Below are 24,874 nucleotides of genomic sequence, written 5' to 3' on the forward strand. Positions count from 1 at the left end.
AAGTCACTCACTCTAAGTCTCTTGGTGAAAACCTATAGTTCTCCAGTCATGACCCCTCTCTGCCTACCCATCCGCTCTCTAAAGGGTCCTCAGGTATCTGCTCTAACTCCACCCAAGGGTGCTGTCCCTAATACAAAACAGTCAACAACATTTGAGACGCCCCTCGCGAGACGCCCCTCACGTGGTGTAGCTTCTGGCTTTTTCCATGCTGCTTTGTATTGGGCCTCATACGTTGGAGTTGACCTTGCTTCTCAGACTCTTGTCCGGCCCGCTGATACCCCTTAAACATTCCGGAACCCTCCTCCATGTCTGGGCCGTCTACTGAACAGACCTCTATTCATTTTATTTATAATTGGATTCCCCCTTTTCTCTTGCAGACAGACATCTGCAGCCAAGATCCCAACTCTCATAGACTTCCAAAAAGGTTCGCAACATTTCTTGGCCCAGACATGTACGTGTAAATCAACGTTAAAACATTTCAGGCCTACAGCATTTCTCATAATAATTATAGCATTCAACTTCTTCATTAATTAAAGCATGTTAATACTCTTATTCTATTATTCAGGAAACACATCTATAAATCATGGCCCATTAATGCAATGACCAAAACATTAGTACAATCTATGTCGTGAAAAGAAACACCTTCCCCTTCCCTTCTAGCTCTGGCCCTGAGGCCTACCACATTCTGCGTTTAACCACATGCCATCTTACATTTTAACAGCTACACGACATGGATTCAGAAATAATCACATCAAATAAAATCATATAGTGTCACACATTTCTGTATTAGTTCCACTTCTACTTAAATTTCTACATTAGCTATACATTCAGAATATAATTTCAGATACTACTAGCACTCATGGCATTTCTCCTCATGATTTGTGCTTACTACAGGTAAGTGTGATGCACTCATACATTTAGGTCAGTTTGCGCTCTCTCACTATTCCACCTACAGCCGGATTACCAGTCGTCCTATAAGGATTGCAATTCGTCAGATGCAATAATTCTTGCATATTCGGCATTTTTCGGAATAACTTGAAGAATGTAGCGTTTATGTCATCAAAATCCGCACACTACCCCGTTTTTATTCCAGCAGGTCAGACCCGCCTACATTTCATAAAGGGTGTGTTCTCTGCTGCACCTGTTGGTTACCGAGGTCGATAAGCACGTGACGTCACCACTAGTTATTGGCATCTCTGCTAAAAAAAGAAGTTTTCACCGAAACCTCAATGTAACTGATTGCATTGTTTCTTGGCGTTTCCAGAAGAATGTTGTCTTCACTCAGGAGGCCTCTCAGGCTGCCAGCTAGTTTGAGAAGATGAGAGAGGTAGATCGGAGAGTTAGTTTGGATTGTGGTGTAGGCAGGAGCTCTCAGTTTCAATTTTATTCTAGACCAAAGAGAATGTAACTAGATGAGGCTTGCAGTCACATTAATACATTTAATTGACAATGGGATAATTGGAGTGTAGAGCAGTTTTGAGTGGGAGGAGTTTGGATTGGGTGATGACCAATAGAGTGCCCCCTTAATTATCTAAATGCACACGTTGCTGAATAAACTTGTAATCATTATTGACATCTCCGGTTTAATCCTCTGCAGTGAACGCATCAATTCCAGCGGTTCATGCACTTGTTCTCACCTCTAGAAAAACGACAGATTCTGATGAGACTCAGTGGAATGATGAAGATTTGAACTTTTAATAGTTCAATTATCTCGGAACTGCATGTGTTATGTGTTTTTGGCCCTTCGACAATAGATTTTACCATGATAAAGATTATGTAAGGAACAAAACGTGTTGGCAAGGCTAATTTCAGTTTTTTTGTTTAAAAATCTATATAATATATATATATATTGAGTCTATCGAATAAAGCATTATACTATTGAATGAAGATTGGTTTCGCCATAGTTTGTGCATCCAAGGAGAGTTATTGATTATCTCTTCTCTCTTAACATTTCACTGAATGCCGAGGACTTATCGTACATTGTGAAGTTTTGAGTATGTCACCCTACTAGAGTATTTTCTTCTGAGCCATCCAGGTTTGAATGTTTACAAGTACAGAATGGAGCCAGGTCAAGCAGTGATGAGGTTTTTACGGTGTATTTAGGTGGTTCTAGAAATCGTCTTTTCCTTGGAACGTTAGTCCGTGTATTGACCAGTTCTCTTACCAGCATTTGCACCCTTCTACCATTTATGGTGCACTGTACTTCTTTAGGATCGCACTATTCTTTCAATACAGTTTTGGCATTTTGACCGATGCGTTGTGTTAGTAAAGCTTTGTTTGTCCAATCGCTTGTGTTATCATTTTTTATACTGGTTAGCGTGAAAAATAAAAGTGAGACGGGGGCTTTCTGGTGCACTGTGTGCCTAGTTGCACGTGCCAAAGGATACGTTTATTTCATTCCACCCGGGTCAAAGGCTATTTGGGTGACAGTCTCGCCATTTTAGAACTGATGCATTTTCAATATTAAAGGAAGACATGATTGCTGCTTTTTTAATATACGCAACTAACAACCATTGACAAAGCCAATAGTTCTGGCTTATTGCAGGTGTAACGTTACTGGTTGTGTTATATGGATACAATGACAGAAGACACAAAATACTAGTCAGGCGGTACACTATTCCAAGCACAGATTTTTAGCTTAGGTGTTTAAGTCCGCACCCTTAATTACATCAAACATCCACTTTGGAGAGACCCCCCAGTTTTTTCCTCCCACTTAAAGCTCTGGAAACAACACCATGTCACAGTCACCTCATGGCCTGGCACTGTGCATCATGCGTGACTCATGACTCAGATTGCCTATGTGCAAGGGCATAGTGAACCCTTCCCCGCCCCACCCCTTGCTTTAGGAACTAAAGCGAGGGTGACATTCTTGATGGGCCTCTTCTGTCTGCAACTCTGCAGACAAAGGCTCAGTTCATAATTAAAATGAAAAGGTGGGTGAGTGAGTAAGTGAAGGGTTGGGTGGATGGCTGGATAGATTAGTGAAAGGGTGAATGGATGAATGAGAGGGTGAATGGATGGATAACGAGAGAAAGGATGGATGGATGAGTGAGTGGAAGGATGGATAAAACACAATGTAAAAAGATAGATGTATGGGTGGAAGGGTAGAAGGATTGGTAAAAGGGTGGACGGATGAGTGAAAGGATAGAGGGATGAGTTAAAGGGTGGATGATGGGCTAGTGAATGTGTGGATGGATAAGTAAAATGATGGATGGATTGATGAATTGATTAGTGAAAGTGTGAATGGATGGACCGATGAGTGAAAGGGTGGATGTAAGGATGGATGAGTGAGTGAAAGGGAGGGTAGATGGACAAAAGGATGGATAAATGAGTGAAGGAGTAAAAGGGTGGATGGATGACTGATAGGGTCAATGGATAGATTCATGAGTGGGTGCGTAGATGAATGGATGGATGGAAGGATGGCTAAGTGAAGGGGTTGATGGAGAGACAAAGGGAGGATGGATGGATGACTGAAAGGGTGAATGGGTGGAAGGATGAGTGACTGGGTGGATGGATGAGTAACTGAAAGGATGGCTGGATGGGTGAAAGGCTAAAAGGCTGAATGGATGAGTGAATGGATGGATGGGCGGAAGAGTGGATGGATGAGTGTACCAATGGATAGGGTGAAAGGGTGGATGGATGGATAGTGAATGGATGATGGAAGGATACATGATGGATAGGTTTGCAAATGGTTGAACATGTTTGGATATGGATGGGCTTAATTATGTACTATTGCGCGACCTCCTCTGATGTGTCTGTATAACTTACCTGTTGTCCCGAAGGTATGTCCTGAATTTTGACCTCCTGTCCTGAATTTTTGTCCTGGATTTTAACCCTTTATCCTGAATTTTTACACTCACCATGCTAAATTTGGACCCATGCCAGTTGGTCACCCTACACATACTAGGGCATGAAGGAAACTGCCCGAGGATGGTGACAGCGTTGTCTATCACTCCTGGACCACGATGACTCTAGGTACTGTAGGAGCTCTTTCCAAAATGTACAGATGCGCAAATATTGTGAGAAAATTTGTTTTGAAAATTAATAGTTTTAATGATGCGTGGTGTCGTAACTGATGAATTAATGAGGTTGCACTTGAAACTAATTTGCTATGTCATTTGAAAGTTTGATTAACACTGTGAAGTAGTCATGCCACATTTTCGTGTTAGCCACCATTTATTCTGCAATGGATGCAGTTTTTCGGTGTTCGCTCCTCTTGCTCCTGCTCATTCACCCCTCTCAGTCAGTGTCCAGCTGCGAAACACATTCTCCTCTCTTTTGCCCTGAACATCAAGTGAATGACGTCAAAGATGAAAAGATGTACAATTGTGTTACCAAACATGTATTGTGACTGAGGCGTACATCGTTTACCCAAAGTTTCATTTTCAAGAACCTCCGCAGGAAATTCCGTTATAGGCCTGTGAGGTCTATGAAGCATTGTTTAAGAAATGTTCATTTTGTGTTGAACACCTCTGCAGTGTAGTTGCCGAGGGAGCAGGTGGAACATTTGTCTTATCTAAGAAATGGGTTACAATTGAAGATTTAGAAAATCAGGTGCTGTTTCTGATTTGCCAATACGACCCCTAACCATGATCATATCATGCTGAATTTGTAGACTCTATTAGTAGCGTGTATGAATTATATATAAAACTCTTGGGGGCAGATTTATGTTAACTGGCGCATCCCCAGGGATGCGCCAGTTAATGTGCGCCACAGTGCGCCACAGCTCCGCCACCCATGGTGCGCCGCATTTATAATGCGGCGCACCATGGGGCAAAAACGGCACAGATGCGTGACGCATCTGTGCCGTAAAGGTGGCGCATTGCTGGAGTTGCGTCGCAAGCGCGACGCACCTCCAGCAAGGCTCGGGGGTTCCCCAATCTTAACAATGCTGCGTCAAGACCTACGCCTGCTTCAAGCAGACGCAGGCTTTTGACGCAGCATTGGCCTGAAAGTGACTGAGTGCAAACCTTAAAGATTTCACTCAGCCACTTTTGCTAGGCGCACCTGCCCCGGAACGCCCACCCTGCCCCGGAACGCCCACAAGCGGCGCAGGGCTTTACAACGTGACGCATCTGCCTAGATGCGTCACGTTGTTAATCATTCGTAGGGATGCGCCACGTTTACGCCGCCTTGCGTGACGCAACAGCGGCGTAAACGTGGCGCAAGGGCCTCATAAATCTGCCCCTTGGGTTTTAGAATCGCGGGGACAATTTGTTTAGTGTCATGTCAGCTGCTGCTGGAGTGACTTTTCATTCTATTTGCCTAAGACTGTATCCAATGTGTCTTAGATTGTTCTTATGGGATGTTAGTACTAATTATGAGTTATGCACTAGTTCTCTATACCGCATATAATAATATTTATGTAATAAATCTATTTTTAATCCTATTCTTGATTAAAAATGAGTTACTAATCGTTCCATGTTCTATTCTGTTTTACTCTGCTCAATTATGTATTCCTCCAATGACAAGTGTTGTCTCTAACCACTAGATCATTTAGATACTTCAAAGTCGATTTGATTGGGTACGAATTGGCCTGTTCAAAATTATTAGGGTTCAGGTTATTATTGGGTTCGGCTCTCACAGTACCAATACATACATACATACATGGATTGTTCAAGTGAATTCTCTCTTCCTGCTGTGTGGTGTGGTGGCATGTGGGTGGGCTGGACACACATGAAGATTCACCAGATGACCATGCCTTCTCCATCCTTTAGAGCAGGACAACAGCAAGGGCTACGGCACCTCTGAAATGAGAAGGACTGACTTGCAGGGACCTTATGGCCAGTGGAGAACTGGGGCAGAATTTTTGCTTCCAAACAAGGCTCAGTACAATATCATTATGAGTTATTTGTACGTTCTTCAATTACTGTTACCCACAAATGCCAGGCAGAAGAGTGTAGGCACGTTTGCACAACGGCATAATACGTAGACTCAGACAGAAACACTTCCACATAGTACCCCTACTTTCCCATCTAGATTTTATTTGGCCAGTGTTCTAGAAAGAGTCTGCCATAGGGCACATTGGAAAGTACTGAACAAAGATTGAGGAAAAGGGAGTGATTTCTGCTTCACCATTTGGAAAACAATTTAGAAAAACCCAAGGTCAGCATTTATAAACCTTCTGGATTGTTTAGACCTTCCTATTCCATGGTGTGTGGACCACATCATTGGAGTTAAAGTAGTGCTAAAGTGTTTTTTTTGGAGGAAAACCTCCCCTTTTATCTATATATATAAAAATGAATGTATGTCTGTCTGTCTGTTTGTCCTTTATGCATTATTACACCTTTCATCCAATCGCCATGAAACTTTGGGAACTTGTTGAGTACACTCCCACAAAGGTTTCTGGCATACATTTTTTTTTAAGATCGGTCCCCCAGGGCCGTCATAATCTTTCGAATACTGAATTTGCAACCGCTACTTTGCAACGGTACAAGACTTTCATTGAAAAAGATGATGAACAATGTAATCGAAGCTACAATTTTGAATGGGAAATTCAAGGGGGAAGATGTACTTTTGCCATGTATTCCAATGATCCCAACTGATATGCCATTTGAATTCAAACGTTTACAGTTTCCGGTGCGACACGCTTTTGTAATGACCATCAACAAAGCACAAGGACAATCCCTGCAAGTGTGTGGACTAGATTTGGATAATCCGTGCTTCTCACATGGACAACTGTATCTGGGCAGCTCACGCATCGGAAAACCTTCTGATTTATTCGTGTAGGCACCAGACGGAAAAAAAAAAATATCGTGTATCCACAAGCACTCGAATAAATAAATAGAATTAAAACAACACTTTCAAATGTTTTCCATATTAAAATGAATACGTTTCCATAAAAATGACAAATTGAATGTTATCATAACGAGTTTACTTGAATTTCCTTTCTTCTGAGATCGCAGCAACGCGGGACGGGTAAGCTAGTTCTTTATAAACGAAAGCAAAGGACATGGTTAAGTGAATGAATGAAAAGTTTATTGTTTGATTATTTAAAAACCTTACAATATATATGCAGTAATTCTTAATTATAAAATCCAATTTTAAAATCAATTATAAAAACATTTGGGCATCGAGTTTGTTATACTATTTACATATTATGTACATCCTACATTGCATTCTTTTAGTTTTTGGTGTTCTAAATAAATTCGCAGTCACGTTAAGAACTTTACAAAAGGTGAAGTTATTATATCATCCGTATGGAGGCATCTTATCAGAGCTTGTCTGCAGCTCCTTATTCCACGAACATTAAAATGTCTCTTAAGAATAGATATTCTTTCAACTTTCAATTCTGGACAAACACAAAGGAGGTGCATAATGTTCTCGTCAACAAGTTTGCATAAGTTACAAGTCATTGGTCCCTCTGTACTTAACGATGGCATTAGATAGCATTGTTAAGTGACTTAACTTTCTTTTCTCTTCCAGACCTCTGAAGAAGAGCTCTTTGGAAACAGCGAGGAGAGCCAATCTTTCAAATCCTTCTTGAATCTGTTGGGAGATACTGTGCTTCTACAGGACTTCAAGGGGTGGGTGAGACATGCAAGCTGTGTGGCTGAATTTAAGTGTAGTTGTGGTGGTGTGAAGAAATACCTGTGATATATATAATGCAATGTGGTGTGGGTAAAGCAGCACTAAACCATTGTAAGCTGACAGAATGTAAAGCCTATTCAGCTGAGGAAATTCAACCGCTTGTCGAGCTGTAACATCAATACACATTATCATGATGTGTTTTGATGTCTTCTGTGATTGGTATTCGCAGGTCATTCATTTGGCTTCTTTTTTTTTTCATTTTTTTTTTCATTGAGTTTTATATAGTGCGAACTAGACCCGAGACATCGGGTATCAGAGCGCTTTACATAGCACCAGTTTCATTACAGAAGGACACATTCATTTTTGTTAGGCACGGGGAGATTATGCAATTTGCCCAGAATTACAGGATGTTAAGCGTCATTGGCGAGACTCGAACCCGGTTCTCCCGCTTCCATGAATACTATCAGAGTTTCCATGGTGTCCACCAAGGTTTTCACCATAGAATGGAGTCTGTTTTGTTTTATGATGCTCGTGTTGGGCATTGGAATATGACCAGGCTCAAAGATTGTGTGGCAATGATGCCCTATCTATGAGCGGCGGGTATTTGATTTGGTGCCTTAAAAGTATGGTAGGAGCAGTTTACGTGCTTCTGATTCATCGCGTAGGCCAGCTCCAACCTGATACCTAGCAGCTTCAGATAGTTTAAAACGGTGTTGCTGGTCGTGTGGCTTGGTTAACCTTCACTGGATACATGTGTATCATAAAGCTCTTGTGTCTTGTCCTGTCAGTGCCTTCTACACCGGTTGTAGATCGTGTGTAATACAATTGTGAAAAGCCAGTGCAGTGTACATAGGAGGACACTGCACTGGCCACTGTCCACCAGACTTATAAAGGTCTGGAATGAGCATGTATGTCAATGTGCATTAAAATTAGGTTCAATGTTCAGGTAATTGACAGCCCCAGTATCAAGGTCTGTACCGAGAACAGACATATGTTTTTATCTGTGTCCTTTTAAAACGCAGGTTTCTGTCACACACCTTTTTAATTGCCCCTGGGGTGTGAGCTCTGAAATAGATGGGAGGATGAGAGATCCATGGGGATGTACTTTTAGCAGTGGAAACATCATCCCATGTTCCAGAGATGAACTATCCTAAAGCAAAGTTCAAGGGAATCCGGTACCAATTAAGGTCATGTTGATGAAACAGGCAACACACTGCAGCAGAGAGAACTCAATGCCTCCAAGTAAAACAATAATGCATCCTTGGGGGTTAAATAGGTAAAGCGGTCTCTGTACATTCTTTCTAATTTGATAGCGCGCTTACTACCTATCTCGGTGGATGTCCAGTCTATATGCATGGCATATTGGATGCTCGGACCAATGGGGATACCTTGCACCATGTCACACTTCCCTGTGGTACGGGTGCAAGGTATCTGTGGTATCTTCATTTCTATGCCATACATTCTCCCCTTAGTGTTATGTCCCCTGCTGCTCAGCCAGAGTGACTGGGATGTAATTAGAAAGCTGGTGTATGCCTGGCTAAGTGAGTGTCAGCTGGAATATGTGGGCTGAGCAGCAAGGATGCTGCTCCCAGAAGGGCCTTCCTGCTTCCTTTCTACCATCTTCTACCTGATCCTGGGACTTCTAACTTGAGAATAAAACTTATCTTTGTACACCTTTTCTACTGGCTAACCTGTATTTCCATTTAGCCCAGTATCCTCACACCTGTGCAATAGGAAGTGTGACTCTGACATGAGTCAGAGGCCCATAGCATAAAAAATGCACAGGTCTGAGGAGTGGTTCTCGGGCATCATCAGCCATGTGAATGCAGCAGCCATTGCTGTTGCTTGTGAGGTGGCTGTGGCTGCCATCTCGCAAAAGATATGCTCAGAAATGTATCTGGTTTGCTTGCACACCAGAACCAATGAGGATGGAGTCCCTCAGCTATAAATGAACAGTGGTGCTTCTTTTGTAGACAGATTTGCTGGTCTTCTTGCCACAATGGATGGTAAATGTGGTCTTACACAGTCTAATAGGATCAGCCTTCTCCTCAAAAGACGCCTAGCCTAGCATTTGCCATACCACACCACCACATGTGCTTAGTACTATGTTGTGTTATGCACACAGAATGATTATATTGGGTTGCCAATGTTAGCTAGGTTATATATTGAGCACATTATATAACAAACCTTAGGCTCAAATGAAGTATCCAGGTACTAAGGAGCCATTAACCCCTTCGATGCTTGTGACGGAACCATTCTGTCATCAGTCACGGTTGAGCTGTGCTGATGACGGAATGGTTCCGTCACGACCACACCCTGTTCTGGAATGTCCAGCACCGGGAGGAAATCGGCACTGCACGCAAGGTGTTAATAATGATCTATAGTGCGTTAGGGGTGAGAATTGCCCACTTCGTGGCACTAGTCCTCTAGTTTAGACATGAGTACTTTGTTGAGGTCTGTGGGCGGATGGGGCCTCTTTCTCCAAAGCTCCGAAATGAAATAGTTCCAGCTGGGTTTTGCAGATGGTCTGCTAATACTGGATGCTGTACTGGTAGGGCTACAGTGAGGCTAGGACCAGTTGAAGATTGCTGCTCATTGGAATGATGCTGCAGTCAATCTAAACAAAGCAAATATTATGTAATTCAGCTAATAATATATATTTTGCGGCTGGAAATATGAATCGGTGCTGCCATCTGGGATGAAATTAGAATCCATTCGGCACAGTCTGAAACTACTGCGCTGGCTGCCTATCAAGCAGAGAAGGATGTATAAAGCCCTGACGATAACCTGTAAAGCTGTACATACAAAGGACCTGTACTATAATCCAGATTTATTAAAAAAATATACATTTTGAATGTATATTGGATTTGTAAACAACTGTTGTTCTGCTCATCTATAAATTAGATGACCAGTTCAACCATGTGGCAGAGTGCCATAAGTATGGAGTATACAATTAAGTGCTGGTGTCGAGCACCGGAAACCAATTAAGTGTTGGTGCCGAACACCGGAAACCACTGGCTCAAATTAAGCACTATTTCTTTCTCAGGTTCCTATTTGCAATTGGATCCACATGTGTTCTTCTGTCAGTAGAGGTGTGCCACATGGCTGGGTGCACCTTTCTGCTCACTTGCACAGACCGGGCCGGCTCTAGGGTTGCTCGACCGGTGCCACCACACCAAAGGATGATTATGGGTGGGGGAGGGGAGGGCTATTTGCAAGTATATTATTATTTTAAAAGCACCTGCTGCCACATTCTCGGCCTGCAGTAATTTTCAGGCAACAGTAAAAATGTCAAGATAACTGGTGATTAATGTTCTTGTTGGAGAGAGATTGTATTTTTGCTAAGTGGGCGTTTTGAATCATTATAAGGTAGCACAGAGGGTTAATATGCCTGCTGCAAAGATTGTGTACCATGCAGATTACAAAGTGCATATAATGTAAATAGGTCAGTGGGTTACTGCTTTTGTCGGAGAGACACTTTTGTTACTTGCAGGTAATACATACAAATACAAGCATAGAACAGTGTGCTATTAACTGTCATCAAAGAGCTGTTTGCATACTGCAAGGTATACATTAGAGCGTTATGATTTATTCCTGTGTTTCATTATCCTAATGTTGCAAAAAGTGTAGAATCTCCAACCATGGTGTTAATGTTTACATTCTGAGTATTTGCTTCTCCAGACCAAACACTCTTAAACTATACTGCCTACTAGTATGGATGCCAGGTGACTTACACCTTATTGTCCTCTGTAACATTTCCTATACACTGATTTAAATGTGTATGATTGATTATCTCTATGTAATGTGTGTGTGTGATGTAAAGTGCTCTGAAAGCTCTACACTGGTATGAGTGGCACTATAAAACAAATTAAATGCACCTGCGAGAGAGTGGTTGTGAAGACCTGAGGGACACTGTTAAAGGGTGATAGTGAGGGAATCTGTGGCAGAGGTGGTCGGTCATTGGGTAGCGCCAACAAACATTGTCACACTGGGCTTCACCAACGTTAAAGCCAGCCCTGCACGGTACAAGTGTATCCTCCAGGTGCCATTTACCTATCTCGTTGGTTTACATTTGGCACAGGTGCCTATTTCGTTATCTCGGGTATAGGCTGTAACAGTATTTCTCCTGTTAATCCTCTCTTCTGTTTGGTTTAGTTTTCGAGGAGGACTGGATGTATCTCATGGTCAGACAGGCACGGAGTCCGTGTACACAGTGTTCCGGGACAAGGAGATCATGTTCCACGTCTCGACAAAGCTGCCATTCACAGAAGGCGACGCCCAGCAGGTAAAGGGATCTTTAGGGGAGCATTGAAAACAATTCATTTCATGCTGGAATCTAATGTTTTTCTTGAGCATTCCTCTGTAAGGAGAGTCTACTTCGATTTATGGCTTTGGTCCACAATCCATAATTTATATACTGCCTAAATATGCTGCCAGTTACAAGATTGAGCTGACCTAAAAGTGCTCTTTGTGATGAACAGAAGATTCAAGGTTTTTTTTTTGTTTTGTTATTCTGTACATTTGATATTGCTTTATCTTAGTCATTACATGTTTACTCTTTAGTATTTCTTTCAGATTTCCCTACTAGGGGAACCCATCCCATAGTTTGAACAGAATTGTTGCTGTTTAGAATTTTTCCCATTCTTTTATTTTTATTTATTTTTGCGTATTTCCCCCAATGCACGATGTCCTTGGATGGTATACATTATACGTCTTCCACTTAGACACAAAAAAACGGACTCACAGAGTCAAGGGTATTGTGTAAGAAATAGGGTTATTAGTTGAGGGCTGTGTAAGTACTCACCTCAAGTAATAATTACAATCCTTTGCACGGTCAACCACTAAAGTCACAAAATAAACCTGAGCTCAACCCCCGCTAGTTATGGCACAGATCAGACAGGCTTTATTTACAGGCGATGTGTAAATAATGTATTCATTACTAAAATAGTATTAAAGTTGAAATGCAAAATAATAAAAATCCCTAAACAATACTTCTAAAGCCCACCAGGACCTCAGGGAAGGCACTAAGAGACTCACAGGGTTTCAGGCAGAGGCAAAACAGGAGGTACAGTCCAGGTCCAGATGCCACTGGTCAGCTGGGCAGTGGAAGGAAACAGCCTCTTGTAGGTTGTTGTATACATGTAGCTTGAACAGAAGGTCAGCCTTAAGACCCTTGGAGTCCACTTTGTCCTGGGTACAAGAGATAAATCATGTCCAGTCCTCCAGTGCTCTTTTTAGGTTGTAGGTGGCAGGTTCGATCCTCTTCTGATCTTCTGCAGGTGAAGGAGTGTTCTGAAGTTAATGCCTTGAGAAGCCACATTTATGGCTGGCACAAGCTAGTGGATGGGAATGGCCTCTGAAGATGCCCAAATTACATTTGTAGCTCTTTCCTAAGCGAATATAATTATTACATTTAATATTGTATACTAATGCTTTCTTTTGGAACATCCAAACCTGCTACAGTAAAAATAGCTTTTAGGGGTTTTTCTCTGTAAGGACATGTTTAACATCACACTTTTACATGTCCTGATTCTAACTACTATGCACCCAGCCTGATAGGCAATAGGGCCTTCCCTACTGGTGAGTTATTCAAAAGAGAGGTTTAATTCTGTCAAAAAAGGTTATTTTGACAGGTTAAATTTGCAGTTTTAAAACTGCAAAGCCAGGGTAAAGTGGCAGACCTGGAGATATGTTTTAAAGTTCCAATGCCATGGATGGCAGAATCAGTGCTGCATTTCCCGGGCTGCAATTCATTTACAGGCGCTCGGTACACTTGGTACCATATATCTAGGACTTATGAATAAATGACCAGTGGCGTCACTAGGGTTGGTGTCACCCGGTGCGGGTAACTCATGGTGTCACCCCCTCACGACTTACCGAATGGACCTTCTCTGGTGGCCCCACCTAGTAACCACCGGCTCAAATTAAGCACTGCCCAAAGACCTGTAAAAGGTCATAAAAGAGTGCCCTGTTCTTCTACTTCCCAGAACTCTTCTGTGAATCGACCAGAGTTGTCTTTTACATTGTTCGTTCAACGTGTAGAGAAATGGATAAATACAGGAATTCTAGCTAATGTGATTTATATATATGTAACAACATTTTGGAAGATCAGGTTTAAGGCGGTAACAGTGGTTACCTAGAAAGCAGCAGGTGCTCGGCTGTCTGCGGAGGGATGATTTGCAACTGTGGTTTTGGCTAATTGTTGACAAATATGGTCACAAGAGAAGTCACAAAACGGAAAAATACCGCTTGGGCATTGTGAAGACAGTTCAGGGCCAATGACCAAGGCATGGCGAGCACCAGGGCTGGTTGGTACAAATGGTAATTCGTCTGTCCATCCCTTCTCGACGAGCAGTACTGATTCCAAGGAGACTCTCCCACGGATCCGAGTAGCAGTAAATACATACAATGCCGCAGTAAGCCCCACCCCCCCTTGAGGAATTATTGTGCTAGTGTATTTTCCCTTTCTTGCTCTCAGGAAATGCCACATGAGGAAAAATAAGTGCCAGTCCCCAAAAAAAGAGTGCAGTGTCCTACACCAGCAACCACCGGCTCAAATTAAGCACTGTTTACTGATTGCCCATGAACGCCTCAGGCAACAGTGTGTGGACCTTTAGGGCAGGCATTCTTATGATCAGTTGTCTGCATAGGATTTGCAAGGCTTGGCTGACCCAGGCAGGAAAAAGAAAACACGTGTGTGCGAGAAAGTTCCCTGCTTGTCCAGGGACATTTGTCTTTTGTTTCTCAGAAGCAAACTCCAACTTTTGCGGTTTGCGCCTATGAAACAAAAAAGAATTGTTGAGCAGTTGACCATGACATAGTGGTGAAAGAACGTCAGTTATGTCACTGGATGCAACGTAACCCTACATGTCGAGCCAGAGGGGCAAGGAACCAAAATATGTCAGGATGAGTTGAGTTTTGTACAGCACCAGTGGCCTGTAAACCTTGCTCAGGTCTACATGACCCTTTAAGAGTGCAAAGTATATATTATGCACAACCCTTGTGTTATTCTGATACAATTGCAAATAAATTGTCCAAAAAGCCGCAATTTGTCTGCAAACGTGAATTGGAAAAGCTAGCCAGCTTCACAATGTTTTCCAGAGACCCCTGCAACGGTTGAAAGAAACTTTGAACTTGACTCAACCCTACTCTGATTGAGAGGCAGAAGGCATATATGTTGAGAAACCGTTTTTTATTTTTTAATACACTGTAATAGACTGCTGGCTTTAACAAACTGTGTCTGAGTAAAGTTTTATAGAGTGTCCCATCTGCATAGTCAAGGGAGGCGCTGCAACGTATTGTAAGGTATGTGACCACACAAGAAAGGTGTGCTGAAGCATCCGTACTAAGACTGAGCCTATTTGTATTGTATTGTACTGTAATTGCATTTATATAGCGCTTACTAACCCTGACGAGGCGACAGAGCGCTTTTCAGCGAGTAGCACGTGAACCCAAAAAGGATTAGTGGATCATTATAGTGAAATTGTGTAATAAGAAAGAGCGCAACACGTGCCCTGGCAATCAGACTGTAATAATGTGACAACTTTATAGTTACAGGTGTAGTGCCAAGTGAGAGAAACAGTGAGCTATGTGTCATGGGTTTCCTGAACAGGGTGGAGTGGAGGTGTGGTGAGCCATGATGATACAGAAGAATCAATTCAGTGGTGTAGCGCCGATTTTCCCTAGCCGCACACCAGGAGCTACACAGAGGGTGAAATAGTTCTAGATTATTACATATTATTCTAAGAAAGTAGGCTGGGAGAAACTGCAGATAGTAGCTGCACGTGCTCTGGAATACTGAAATAAGGGTCAAAGACTGTAAGAGGTGAGGGGCCCGGACATTTGAAGTGATGCCCCTGTCATGGTGGATTGGAGGGTGAATAATATCATCCTAGCTGCTCTTGAGAATTTGGCATTTTCACAACCAGCGTCTGGAATGTTATCATCATATCCATAAGGCCCTGCCCAATGTAATACAATTTAGGAAATACCTGAAGATGCACCTCTTTAAAGAACACTGTATCACAATGCAGTAACAGTCCACTCTTAGATCCCAGCTGCCCCTTCAGTCACTAACTGACTGCATCTTTGCTTCTGACACTTCAGAAAGCTGCACTGCATTTCGGGTTTGTCTGGGCTATACAGATACCACACATATACAGACTTGCATACAGTCAGTATATGGAAAACAGCAACCTGGTCTCCGTCACAACTTACAGGGCTATTATCTTGGTTATCTGACCTCGGTAGCTTGAAATCACACTTCGATTGTGGCATTCGGGTTTCCATATCATGATAAATGACATATCACCAATATATCAAATGTAAAGTGTTCTAAGCATTTGCAGGAAAAGGAAAGCAGGTCTAGGAAATCTGAGACCCAGGGCTCTCAAAACAGGTGTTTTAAACCTATTCCTGAACATCAGATGACCACCTCCTTGGGAATCGCATTATATTCAGTATCAGCCCCAACTGGAATTGTGACAACTGATACCTCGGCCGAAACGTTTTACCAATATTAATAGTCAAAGCTGCAAATAGAGTACTTCTGTGTTATATATGCAAATGCAGCACCTCAGTGTAATACACGCACAAACTGGACATTTCCTATCTCAGAAAACTCAACATCCCTGTACACACCAAAGTTTTCAGTGGTCTATGTTCTGTCCTTTACTACAAGACCTCAAAGTGATGTGCCAACCCCTGGTCGTCCCACTTCTATAAAAATCCCTTCATATAATTTAAAGATGCAATGTTGCTGGCAAAATCACAACATAATGTTGTATTATTCGGGTAAGAACAACAAGGTGGAAGTGTTCTATACAGAAACCAACAATATCAGGGTGGCAGGTTTATTGTATCTTCTTAATAGGGTAACGTAATCTCCTGATGAATAGAACAAATCTGTAAACGCATCCCTTCTTGCTCTTTCAGTTAAGTGCCACGACACAGAAACATTTGTGTTCTTAAACCGGGGCTCTCTGCCCCTTTTCCTCAGACACAAGGCGTTTTCATTGGTTTTTGAATGTCACCAGTTAGTGGGGGCTTGACAACAGCTTTGCTGAAAACGTAAGGTTAGCAAAAACACTTACGTTACGCGGACACAGCTCTCCTTTTGTTTCGACTCGACTCGACTGTGGTGGTGGCTGGGCCCCTACCGTAGGGGTTCTGTAGTGCAAATCGCCCAGCAGCAGCACTCCCCCCGGCCCCGAGACTGTCTCCATTCTCAGTCTAATCGTGTGGTGGTGGCGCACGTCAGACAAGATAGAATAAAGAAGTCCGAAGCACTCCAAGGGTCAATCAAATAGTCTTAAGGGTAATCGATGAAAGTTCAATCTTTCAGGGTGCTCAGGGTGAACCCCTACTGTCCAGGAGGGGCAAAAAATAGACAATGCACAGAAGACCTTGCGTGCGTAAGGTGGGTAACTTGAGCACTCCTATACATTCGTATAAACTTGCTTTTTTTTTAAGCACATAGGAGTGCTCAGGTTACCCACCTTACGCACGTAAGGTCTTCTGTGCACGTCAGAGAAGCACAGCGCGGGGGCTGGTCCAGGGCCGTCATTGGTAGTGCTAGAAGATTGACGGCCCTGGGACCCACAAACTGGGTACGCCGCCGCTGCGCATCGCACCATCACCACTAAGCTAGTTGGTGCGTGCGTGGCTGCGGCATGCGTGCACTGCAGTATTTGGTGCTTGTAAGCAGGTGCGCTTGCACCGCATTGGTGTCACCCCATGACTGTGGTGTCACCCGGTGCAGTCCGCACCCCCGCACCCACCTAGTGACGCCGCTGATAAATGTGTCATTTAGGAGCATACCAATTTTACCATGCTGAAAGGAGGAGCAGAAGTACTTTGCCACTGGTTAGTGGGATTAAAGTGCACACACACATACACACCCACACCACAGCCCCACGGCGGGCTCACAAGCACATTGCACCCCAGGATGAACATCTGCACACATACATGGCGCCCACATTGTACCGGTTGTAGCAGAGGCGGGTAGGTGATAATGCCTAACGCTCCCATGGGTCACTGTTGCCTATAGCGTGCGCCTGCTATTACCGTAGAGGCTCTCCCCTTCACTTCTTATGTGCTGGATTATTTTTCTTGGTTGACTGTTGACTTAGTATTATTTACACAAAGAATCAAAGAAGGGTCTTGACTCCTAACTCAGCAAGGCTGAGTCCAACCAAAGTTATGTAACAATACACTGGCCAATGCTGAGAAACCTAACTATAACATGACCAATAACAAAAACCGCTGTAGAAAAATCAATCAAAAACAGCCTGCTCAACATCTAGCATCACATGAGGTTTATTTTCCTTTGTCAAATTTTTACTTTTTTTAGCACAAAACATTTAGTGCATGGGAATACAAAAAAATGATTATATACAATATATACAAACATATGCAGAAAAAGCAACAAACATTTTATACATTACATGCACACTTGGCCAGTCAGTCATACAACATGCATTCACACAATTGGCAAAAAAGCAATATATCCACGTATTGGTGACAAATGAATAGAAATAATTCCTTTTGTGAATATCAAATTGTAATTGTAAAGTCTGTTCTAATTCACAGGTTTGTCAAAAATTCTATTGTATCAAATAAAAAGAGCTGGTGTCGTAGAAATGATACACCCAATACGGGATAGAGATGGTCGACGCGTTTCGAACCCCCGTTTTTTGTCGGGGTTCTCCTCAGGACCGGGTAGGTTCTGGAAAAAGATAAAAACTAGCTTAGAGTTGTAAACTACAGTAGAAGAAGAGAGACCAGCTCCAGAATAGCCACTGCCGCTCCCTACCTTAAGGTGATATTCGCTGATTCAACATTCAATTAAATCCTGTGTGGTTTGGTGTCCAAACGACAAAGTAGTGTTTGTATCCCAAAATAAATTTTCTCAAGGGGACTGTGAGACAAAAAAACAAAAACATGTACTCAGTTATCTCATCCATTCTGACACGCACTCACATGGCTCATGCTGCATGGGGGGTGTCGTGCTTACCCGCTAACAGAGCGGCTTCTAGCTAGCCGGCATCTCCTCGTAGTCAGTGCGCGATCACTCCTAAACTGCAGGGTGAAACGGGCAAAGTTTTAGATGTTTGGGCGCATGTGGGGTTTGCTGAGTGTAGCGCGGACCTATGATGAAGACGTACCGTTAGTAAGCTGCAAGGTCCGTTCTGAATTCGGGCTCGTTCAGATAGTTGGTCTGCACTGGTTGTGCCTCTGGGAACAGCACTTCCTGGTTACCCAGTGGAGCCCTAGTGCTCCTGGGGTTTGTAGTATTCGTTTAGGAATTGTAAGGTGCAAAACCCGGACTGGATTTTTGGCTTGTAAAGTGCAAAACCCGGACTGGATTTTTTAATGTCTGAATAAAATTGGTGCAAGTTACACAGTCGGTTTATATATCTCAGATATCTCATTGAGCCCCCTGATTGCTGAGTTAAACTTCATAATTAGCATTGCTTCACGTTGTGACAGCTTTGCTTCCAGATCACCACCTCTGGGGTCTTTTTCAATTTTGGAAAGTACTGTCCATTTTAGATCACTCTTTACGTGTTTGTGCTTTGCCCAGTGATTCACCAACGGGGCATTTTCCACACTTCTCTGTATTCGTGACTTATGCTGCGTAATGCGGTTCCTAACTTCTTGTGTCGTCTTTCCGATGTACACTAACGGGCAAGGGCAAATAATTGCGTAAACTACATTTTTAGTTTTGCAGTTTGTGAAAACGTCGTGCTTCCAGGAAATGTTTTCAAATGTAAATACACAGTCTTCAATGGTCTCGTTGCAACACGTGCATGTTCCACATTTGTGGTGCCCCTTCGGTGGTGGGAACCCAAATATACTTTGGACTGTTGGAGCTTTCAAAACTGGTAGAGCTGCCCTAACGACATGGTTGGCTATGCTTTTCTCTTTTTTGTATGCAAAAAGCGGAGGTGTAGAAAAGTCCTCATGGAGATTTTTAAGTAGATGCCAGTTGGACAATATAAGTTTCTTATGTTGATTGGCCGCTGGGCAAAACGTAGTTACGCACACCATCCTTTTGAGGTCCTGTTTGGTTTTCTTCTCCAATAACGTCTCTCGCGGAGTCCACCAGGCTCGTTTGAGGGAGTTTTTAAGTAGTTTTTTGGGGTATCCTCTTTGGATAAGGCGATTCTTCAAATGGTCAGCATGTTTAAAGTACTCCTCCTTCCCCGAGCAATTGCGCCGGATCCTTAGGAATTGTCCATAGGGTAGGTTTTGTCTGAGACTCCGTGGATGATTGCTGCTAAAATGCAACGATTTATTTCTGTCTGAGGGCTTGCGAAACAGCGTGGTATTTAAGCCTTCTCCATTTGGGTCCACTTTAACGTCCAGGAAGGTGATAGAATCCTTAGATGCTGTCATAGAGAACTTGATGTCGCATGTCCTTGAATTTAACCAACAAACGAATTGGTTCAGGTCCTCGTGTCCTCCTGTCCAGATGAGGAACACGTCATCTATATACCGCATATAGTTGGAAATGCAGTTGCCAAATGGATTGTTGTTGTATATAAATTTGTCTTCGAACAGTCCCATAAACATTATAGCTAGCTCTGGAGCAAAGGGGCAACCCATCGCTACCCCTTTTATCTGATAAAAAAACTCGGCATCGAATGTAAAAAAGTTTTTCTGTAGTGCAAAGCGAGCTAGATCAAGGATAAAATCAGTGGGTACTCTTGCTGGTCTTTCTCTCTTCTCCAGAAATATGGTAAGCGTTTCCAGTGCTTGATCTTGCGGTATTTGGGTGTATAAAGACACCACATCAAGTGTCACAAGGAGCTGTTTGTTCTGGTCGAATTTGATGGTAGATATTCGATTCAAAAATGCAGTTGTATCTTGAAGGTGTGCTGGAATAGATGGGATGAAGGGTTTCAAAAAGAAATCGATATATTTCGCTATAGGTTCAAAGAGTGAATCGCATCCAGAGATTATTGGACGGCCCGGGGGCGTGTTTTCATCCTTGTGCAGTTTGGGGAGCACATAGAACACTGGTGTTCTCGGGTTTTTATTTTGTAGGAACCCCAGTTCTTTTGGTCCTACAAATCCATCATCAAAGCCTTTTTGTATAACTTCAAATAGCTGGTTCTTTATTTCTACTGTTGGATCTTTCCCAATGCGCCTATAGCAATTCTGGTCATCAAGTTGGCGGTGTACTTCTTGTTTGTATCTGGTGATGTCCCAAATAACGACGGCTCCACCCTTATCCGCCTGTTTCACTACAATGGTGGAATCATTTTTTATAGTTGACAATGCATCTTTCTCTGCTTTAGATAGGTTATACTTCACGAATGTCCTTTTCTTCTCGATTGAAGATGTTCGAGGCATGTGGGCTGCTAAATTCATATCTTAGCATTAGATCGCCGCCTAGTGTTGGGCTCGGATGATCGCACATTGTTGTCCTGGAAGAGTCTTCGAAGTATCCTGAGATAGGTGGCTCCTCCCCTGGACTACAGTGCGCATGGGCATCGGCTCCATCCCCAGATTGTTTTTTTCCGCCATTGGGTTCGGATGTGGTCTCGACGTCTTACTGTCGGAACCAAGTAAAACTAACTTTTAGCGGCCAAAAGGCCTCGATTTTCTTGCGTCGGTATTGTCTGCGCACGGTCTCGAGTCTTCCGTCTCTTGGAGCCGGAATAAGCGGAGTTTTCTTCGCTCTCGGAACTTTGAGGCCTTCTCATCGCGACACGACTGCAAAACTTTTCGGACATGGAGCGGAGCCCGTTTAAGTACTGCCCGCTCTGTGGGTCCAAGTACCCACACATCGATCTACACCCCGTCTGTAACAAATGCCTTTCGCCTGACCACGACGACGGCAAGTGCAAGGCCTGTGCGCAGTTCCGCTCAAAGAAGACTCTCAAGCTTCGGCGCGCGGTGCGCTTGGAAGCTCAACAAGCGGCCCCGGATCCGGAGAACATCTTCGGCGACCAGGACGAAGAGGACCAGGGTCACCATCTTCAGATCTCACCACCCGAGACGGAGGTCGAGGCGGATCCGGGAGACGACGACGGAGTCGTGGGTCAAGGCCTTGAATACGTCGACGAGGTAGGAGACGACGATGAGATTTATGGGGCCGCGGCAGACAGCTCGGGAGACGAGCTCTGCCACGAAGGTTACAAGGATACCGACCGGGACACGGGATCGCCTGTCGGCCTTACCCAAGACCCGTTGCCGCAAGCCACAGCCCCGCCTTCGGGCCCGGCCAAGGACTTACTTGCTGAGCAGACTGTTTCGAAACCGAAACCGAAACCATCGGGATCGACAACACCTAAAATGGCCGACCCGAAAACGAAAGCGAAACTGAAGGACTCGAGTGTCCCTAAGATGGCTGCCGTGCCGGTGAAAACGACGGTGCCCGCTACCCCATCGACTCCGTCGACCTCCGGTCCGCAGAAGTCGAAGAAGTCCGTCGATTCCGATGCTGCAAAATCGGAAACGACGCCAGAGGAGGGGTCCTCCAAAAAAGATGGTCGGCATGGGTCAGCGGCAACGACGCCGTCCAAGCCCTCCAAAGTCGGCTCCAAAGAGGCTACGCAGGCACACGGGACGAAGTCTGGCACGTCTGCGCCCCGAACACAGGAATCGGAGCCGGTGAAGACGGGATCCGCGCCCAAAGCGCACAAGGCCCACAAGGACGTCGGATCCGATGGAAAGGTCAGACCATCCTCGTCGGCGCCAAAACAAACTGTGAGTGAGGCGTCCCCCATAGCCGAATCGCTACAGAGACTCAGGGAGAAGGCCTTTGCCCCGTCGGCTCCGATACCATCGCCGCTGCCGCAAAAGGACACTCCGGCGAAGCCTTCTGGGAAACTTCTATTTATTTTGCCGCCAAAGGAGGCGCCGAAAGCATTTTCAACCAAATCGGCACCGAAACAGGTGATTTCTTCGCCGGCTGGCCCGCCTCCACGTCAGGTACTCGAATCAGAGGATGATTCAGAGCAATTCATCGACGCAGGCACAGGCAAACTGACCCTCTACAAGAGGAAAATAACTTCGGTGCCTGTGGACCCCTATGTCATCCCACTGAAGAAGAAGAGGGTGCCCCTTGACGCCTCAGGCCTCACAGAACCCATCCAGCCTCCTCCAAGACGGAGCCCTACTCCCTCACCAGAACACTCTACGGGTGAGGGGTATGATGAGGACGAGCAGTACAATTTCCTCATCAATGAACCTGATTCACAACCGGATTCATATGATGACACTGGTGACCAGAACACCCAAGGTGTGGGGCAGGACCCACAGCTTTTTAATGCACGTGCATCCCCGACTGAGGATTCAGCAGGTTTTCATGCACTACTCGAAAGAGCGGCAGCCAATCATGATGTGGACATGCACGCTGACCCAGTTGAAGAAGACTTCCTTTTCGACACGTTCTCAGTCTCTGAAAGGACAGTAAAGACACTGCCTATGCTGAAAGGCGTCCTCAAACATGCTGGGGACATATTTAAGGAGCCAACAAGAGCGAGAGTGGTCAACCCTCGTATTGAGAAAAAGTACAGACCTGCACCTGCAGACCCCGCATACATTCGGGGACAGTTGCCACTGGACTCTCTTGTGGTCGCCAATGCCAGGAAACGTGCCAACTCCCAGACGACGGGTGAAGCTCCTCCCCCGGATAAGGAGTCCAAAGTGCTAGAGGCAGGGGGCAAAAGAGTAGCTGCACAAGCATCAAACTTTTGGCGCATTGCCAACACACAGGCACTCTTAGCGCGTTACGATAGGGCGCACTACGACACCCTAGAACAGATTGTACAACACCTGCCTCCACAGTTCCAAGAGGGCACCAAAATGCTTATTGAGGAAGGGAAGCTAATCTCAAACGCAGCCATCAAGTGTGCACTTGACGCAGCAGACACAGCTGCTAGAGCTATTAACACTAGCGTTATGCTGAGACGACAAGCGTGGCTCCGCATCTCAGGGTTTAAACCGGATATTCAGACAACCATTCTTAATCAGCCAGTCAATCCTGATAGTCTGTTTGGTCCGGATGTTGACACCACCCTAGAGAAGATAAAAAAGGACACAGAAACTGCTAAGTCCATGGGGGCCCTACAGTCACAACAGTTTCGCGGCAGCAATTTTCGTCGCTCAGGTGCACGTGGAGTCACCAGAGGACAAATGGGTCAACAATCTCAGTTCTCAAAAGGTGGAGCACAATCCTCGTTCACGAAACAGAACAAGGGAGGTTACAGAAATAACAGCAACAGAGGTCGCGGCAGAGGAAACAACAGCTCCCGCTCCTCTACTCCGAGCAAACAGTGACTCTCTGTCACTGCCCCCCGAACACTTAACACCTGTCGGGGGGAGACTGCAGCAGTTCCTGCCCGTCTGGAGAAACATCACCACAGACAGGTGGGTGCGACAACTAGTCCAGTATGGTTATTGCCTAGAGTTAAAGTCCACTCCACCCAACATCCCGCCAAGGCAAAGGCCTATGTCCGCAGAGCACTTGCTCTTATTGCAGCAGGAAGTAGTGGTGATGCTGCAAAAGGGAGCAATCGAGCTCGTGCCGGTGGGAGAGGAAGGCACAGGGGTATATTCCCTGTACTTCCTTATTCCAAAGAAGGACGGATCTCTCAGACCCATTCTAGATCTACGTCCCCTCAACCTGTACATACTATCAGAACATTTCCACATGCTTACACTGCAACAGATTCTCCCATTGCTAAACCAGGGAGACTTCTTAGCAACCTTAGATCTCAAGGATGCTTATTTCCACATTCCACTACACCCGTCACACAGGAAATACCTCAGGTTCACTATTCAAGGCAGGCACTACCAGTTCAAGGTCCTACCCTTCGGAGTCACCACAGCCCCGAGGGTGTTCACCAAGTGTCTGGCGACAGTAGCGGCGCACCTCAGGAGGCAGAACATCCATGTCTACCCCTACCTAGACGACTGGCTAGTGCAAGCCAAGTCAGAACAACAGTGCGCCGCAGACATGTCAACTACAATTCACCTTCTTCACGCTCTGGGTTTCTCCCTGAACTACCCAAAATCGCATCTTCAGCCGGCACATGTCCGGCAGTTCCTAGGTGCGACAATCAACACCCTGACGGCCATGGCTCAGCCAAACCAGGTCAGGATAGACAGCATGCAGGCTCTGATCCAAAAGTTCAGGCCACAACACTCGCTTCCAGCGAGAGTGTTCATGCAGTTGATAGGCATGATGGCCTCCTGCATCTTCATAGTCCCTCACGCACGGTTACATATGCGTCCGCTCCAGGAGTGCTTAGCGAATCAGTGGACACAGGCTCGTGGGCAATTGACAGACCTAGTGTTGGTTACCAGTCGGGCATACGACTCTCTGCAT

At 44.6% G+C, this 24,874-nt stretch overlaps 1 protein-coding gene across 3 annotated transcripts in view; it reads left to right on the plus strand.

Annotated features, from left to right (window-relative positions):
• Positions 1-24,874, plus strand: part of RAP1GAP2 (RAP1 GTPase activating protein 2) — a 941,171-nt gene that overhangs the window by 672,285 nt on the left and 244,012 nt on the right. For all 3 annotated transcript variants that reach the window (XM_078679320.1, XM_078679318.1, XM_078679319.1), the window contains 2 exons: positions 7,426-7,526; positions 11,686-11,815. In XM_078679320.1, the coding sequence (XP_078535446.1) occupies positions 7,426-7,526; positions 11,686-11,815 (231 nt within the window). The remainder of the gene's footprint in view (positions 1-7,425; positions 7,527-11,685; positions 11,816-24,874) is intronic.

This window comes from Lissotriton helveticus, chromosome 3_1, assembly GCF_964261635.1.
Source record: "Lissotriton helveticus chromosome 3_1, aLisHel1.1, whole genome shotgun sequence".
NCBI lineage: Eukaryota > Metazoa > Chordata > Amphibia > Caudata > Salamandridae > Lissotriton > Lissotriton helveticus.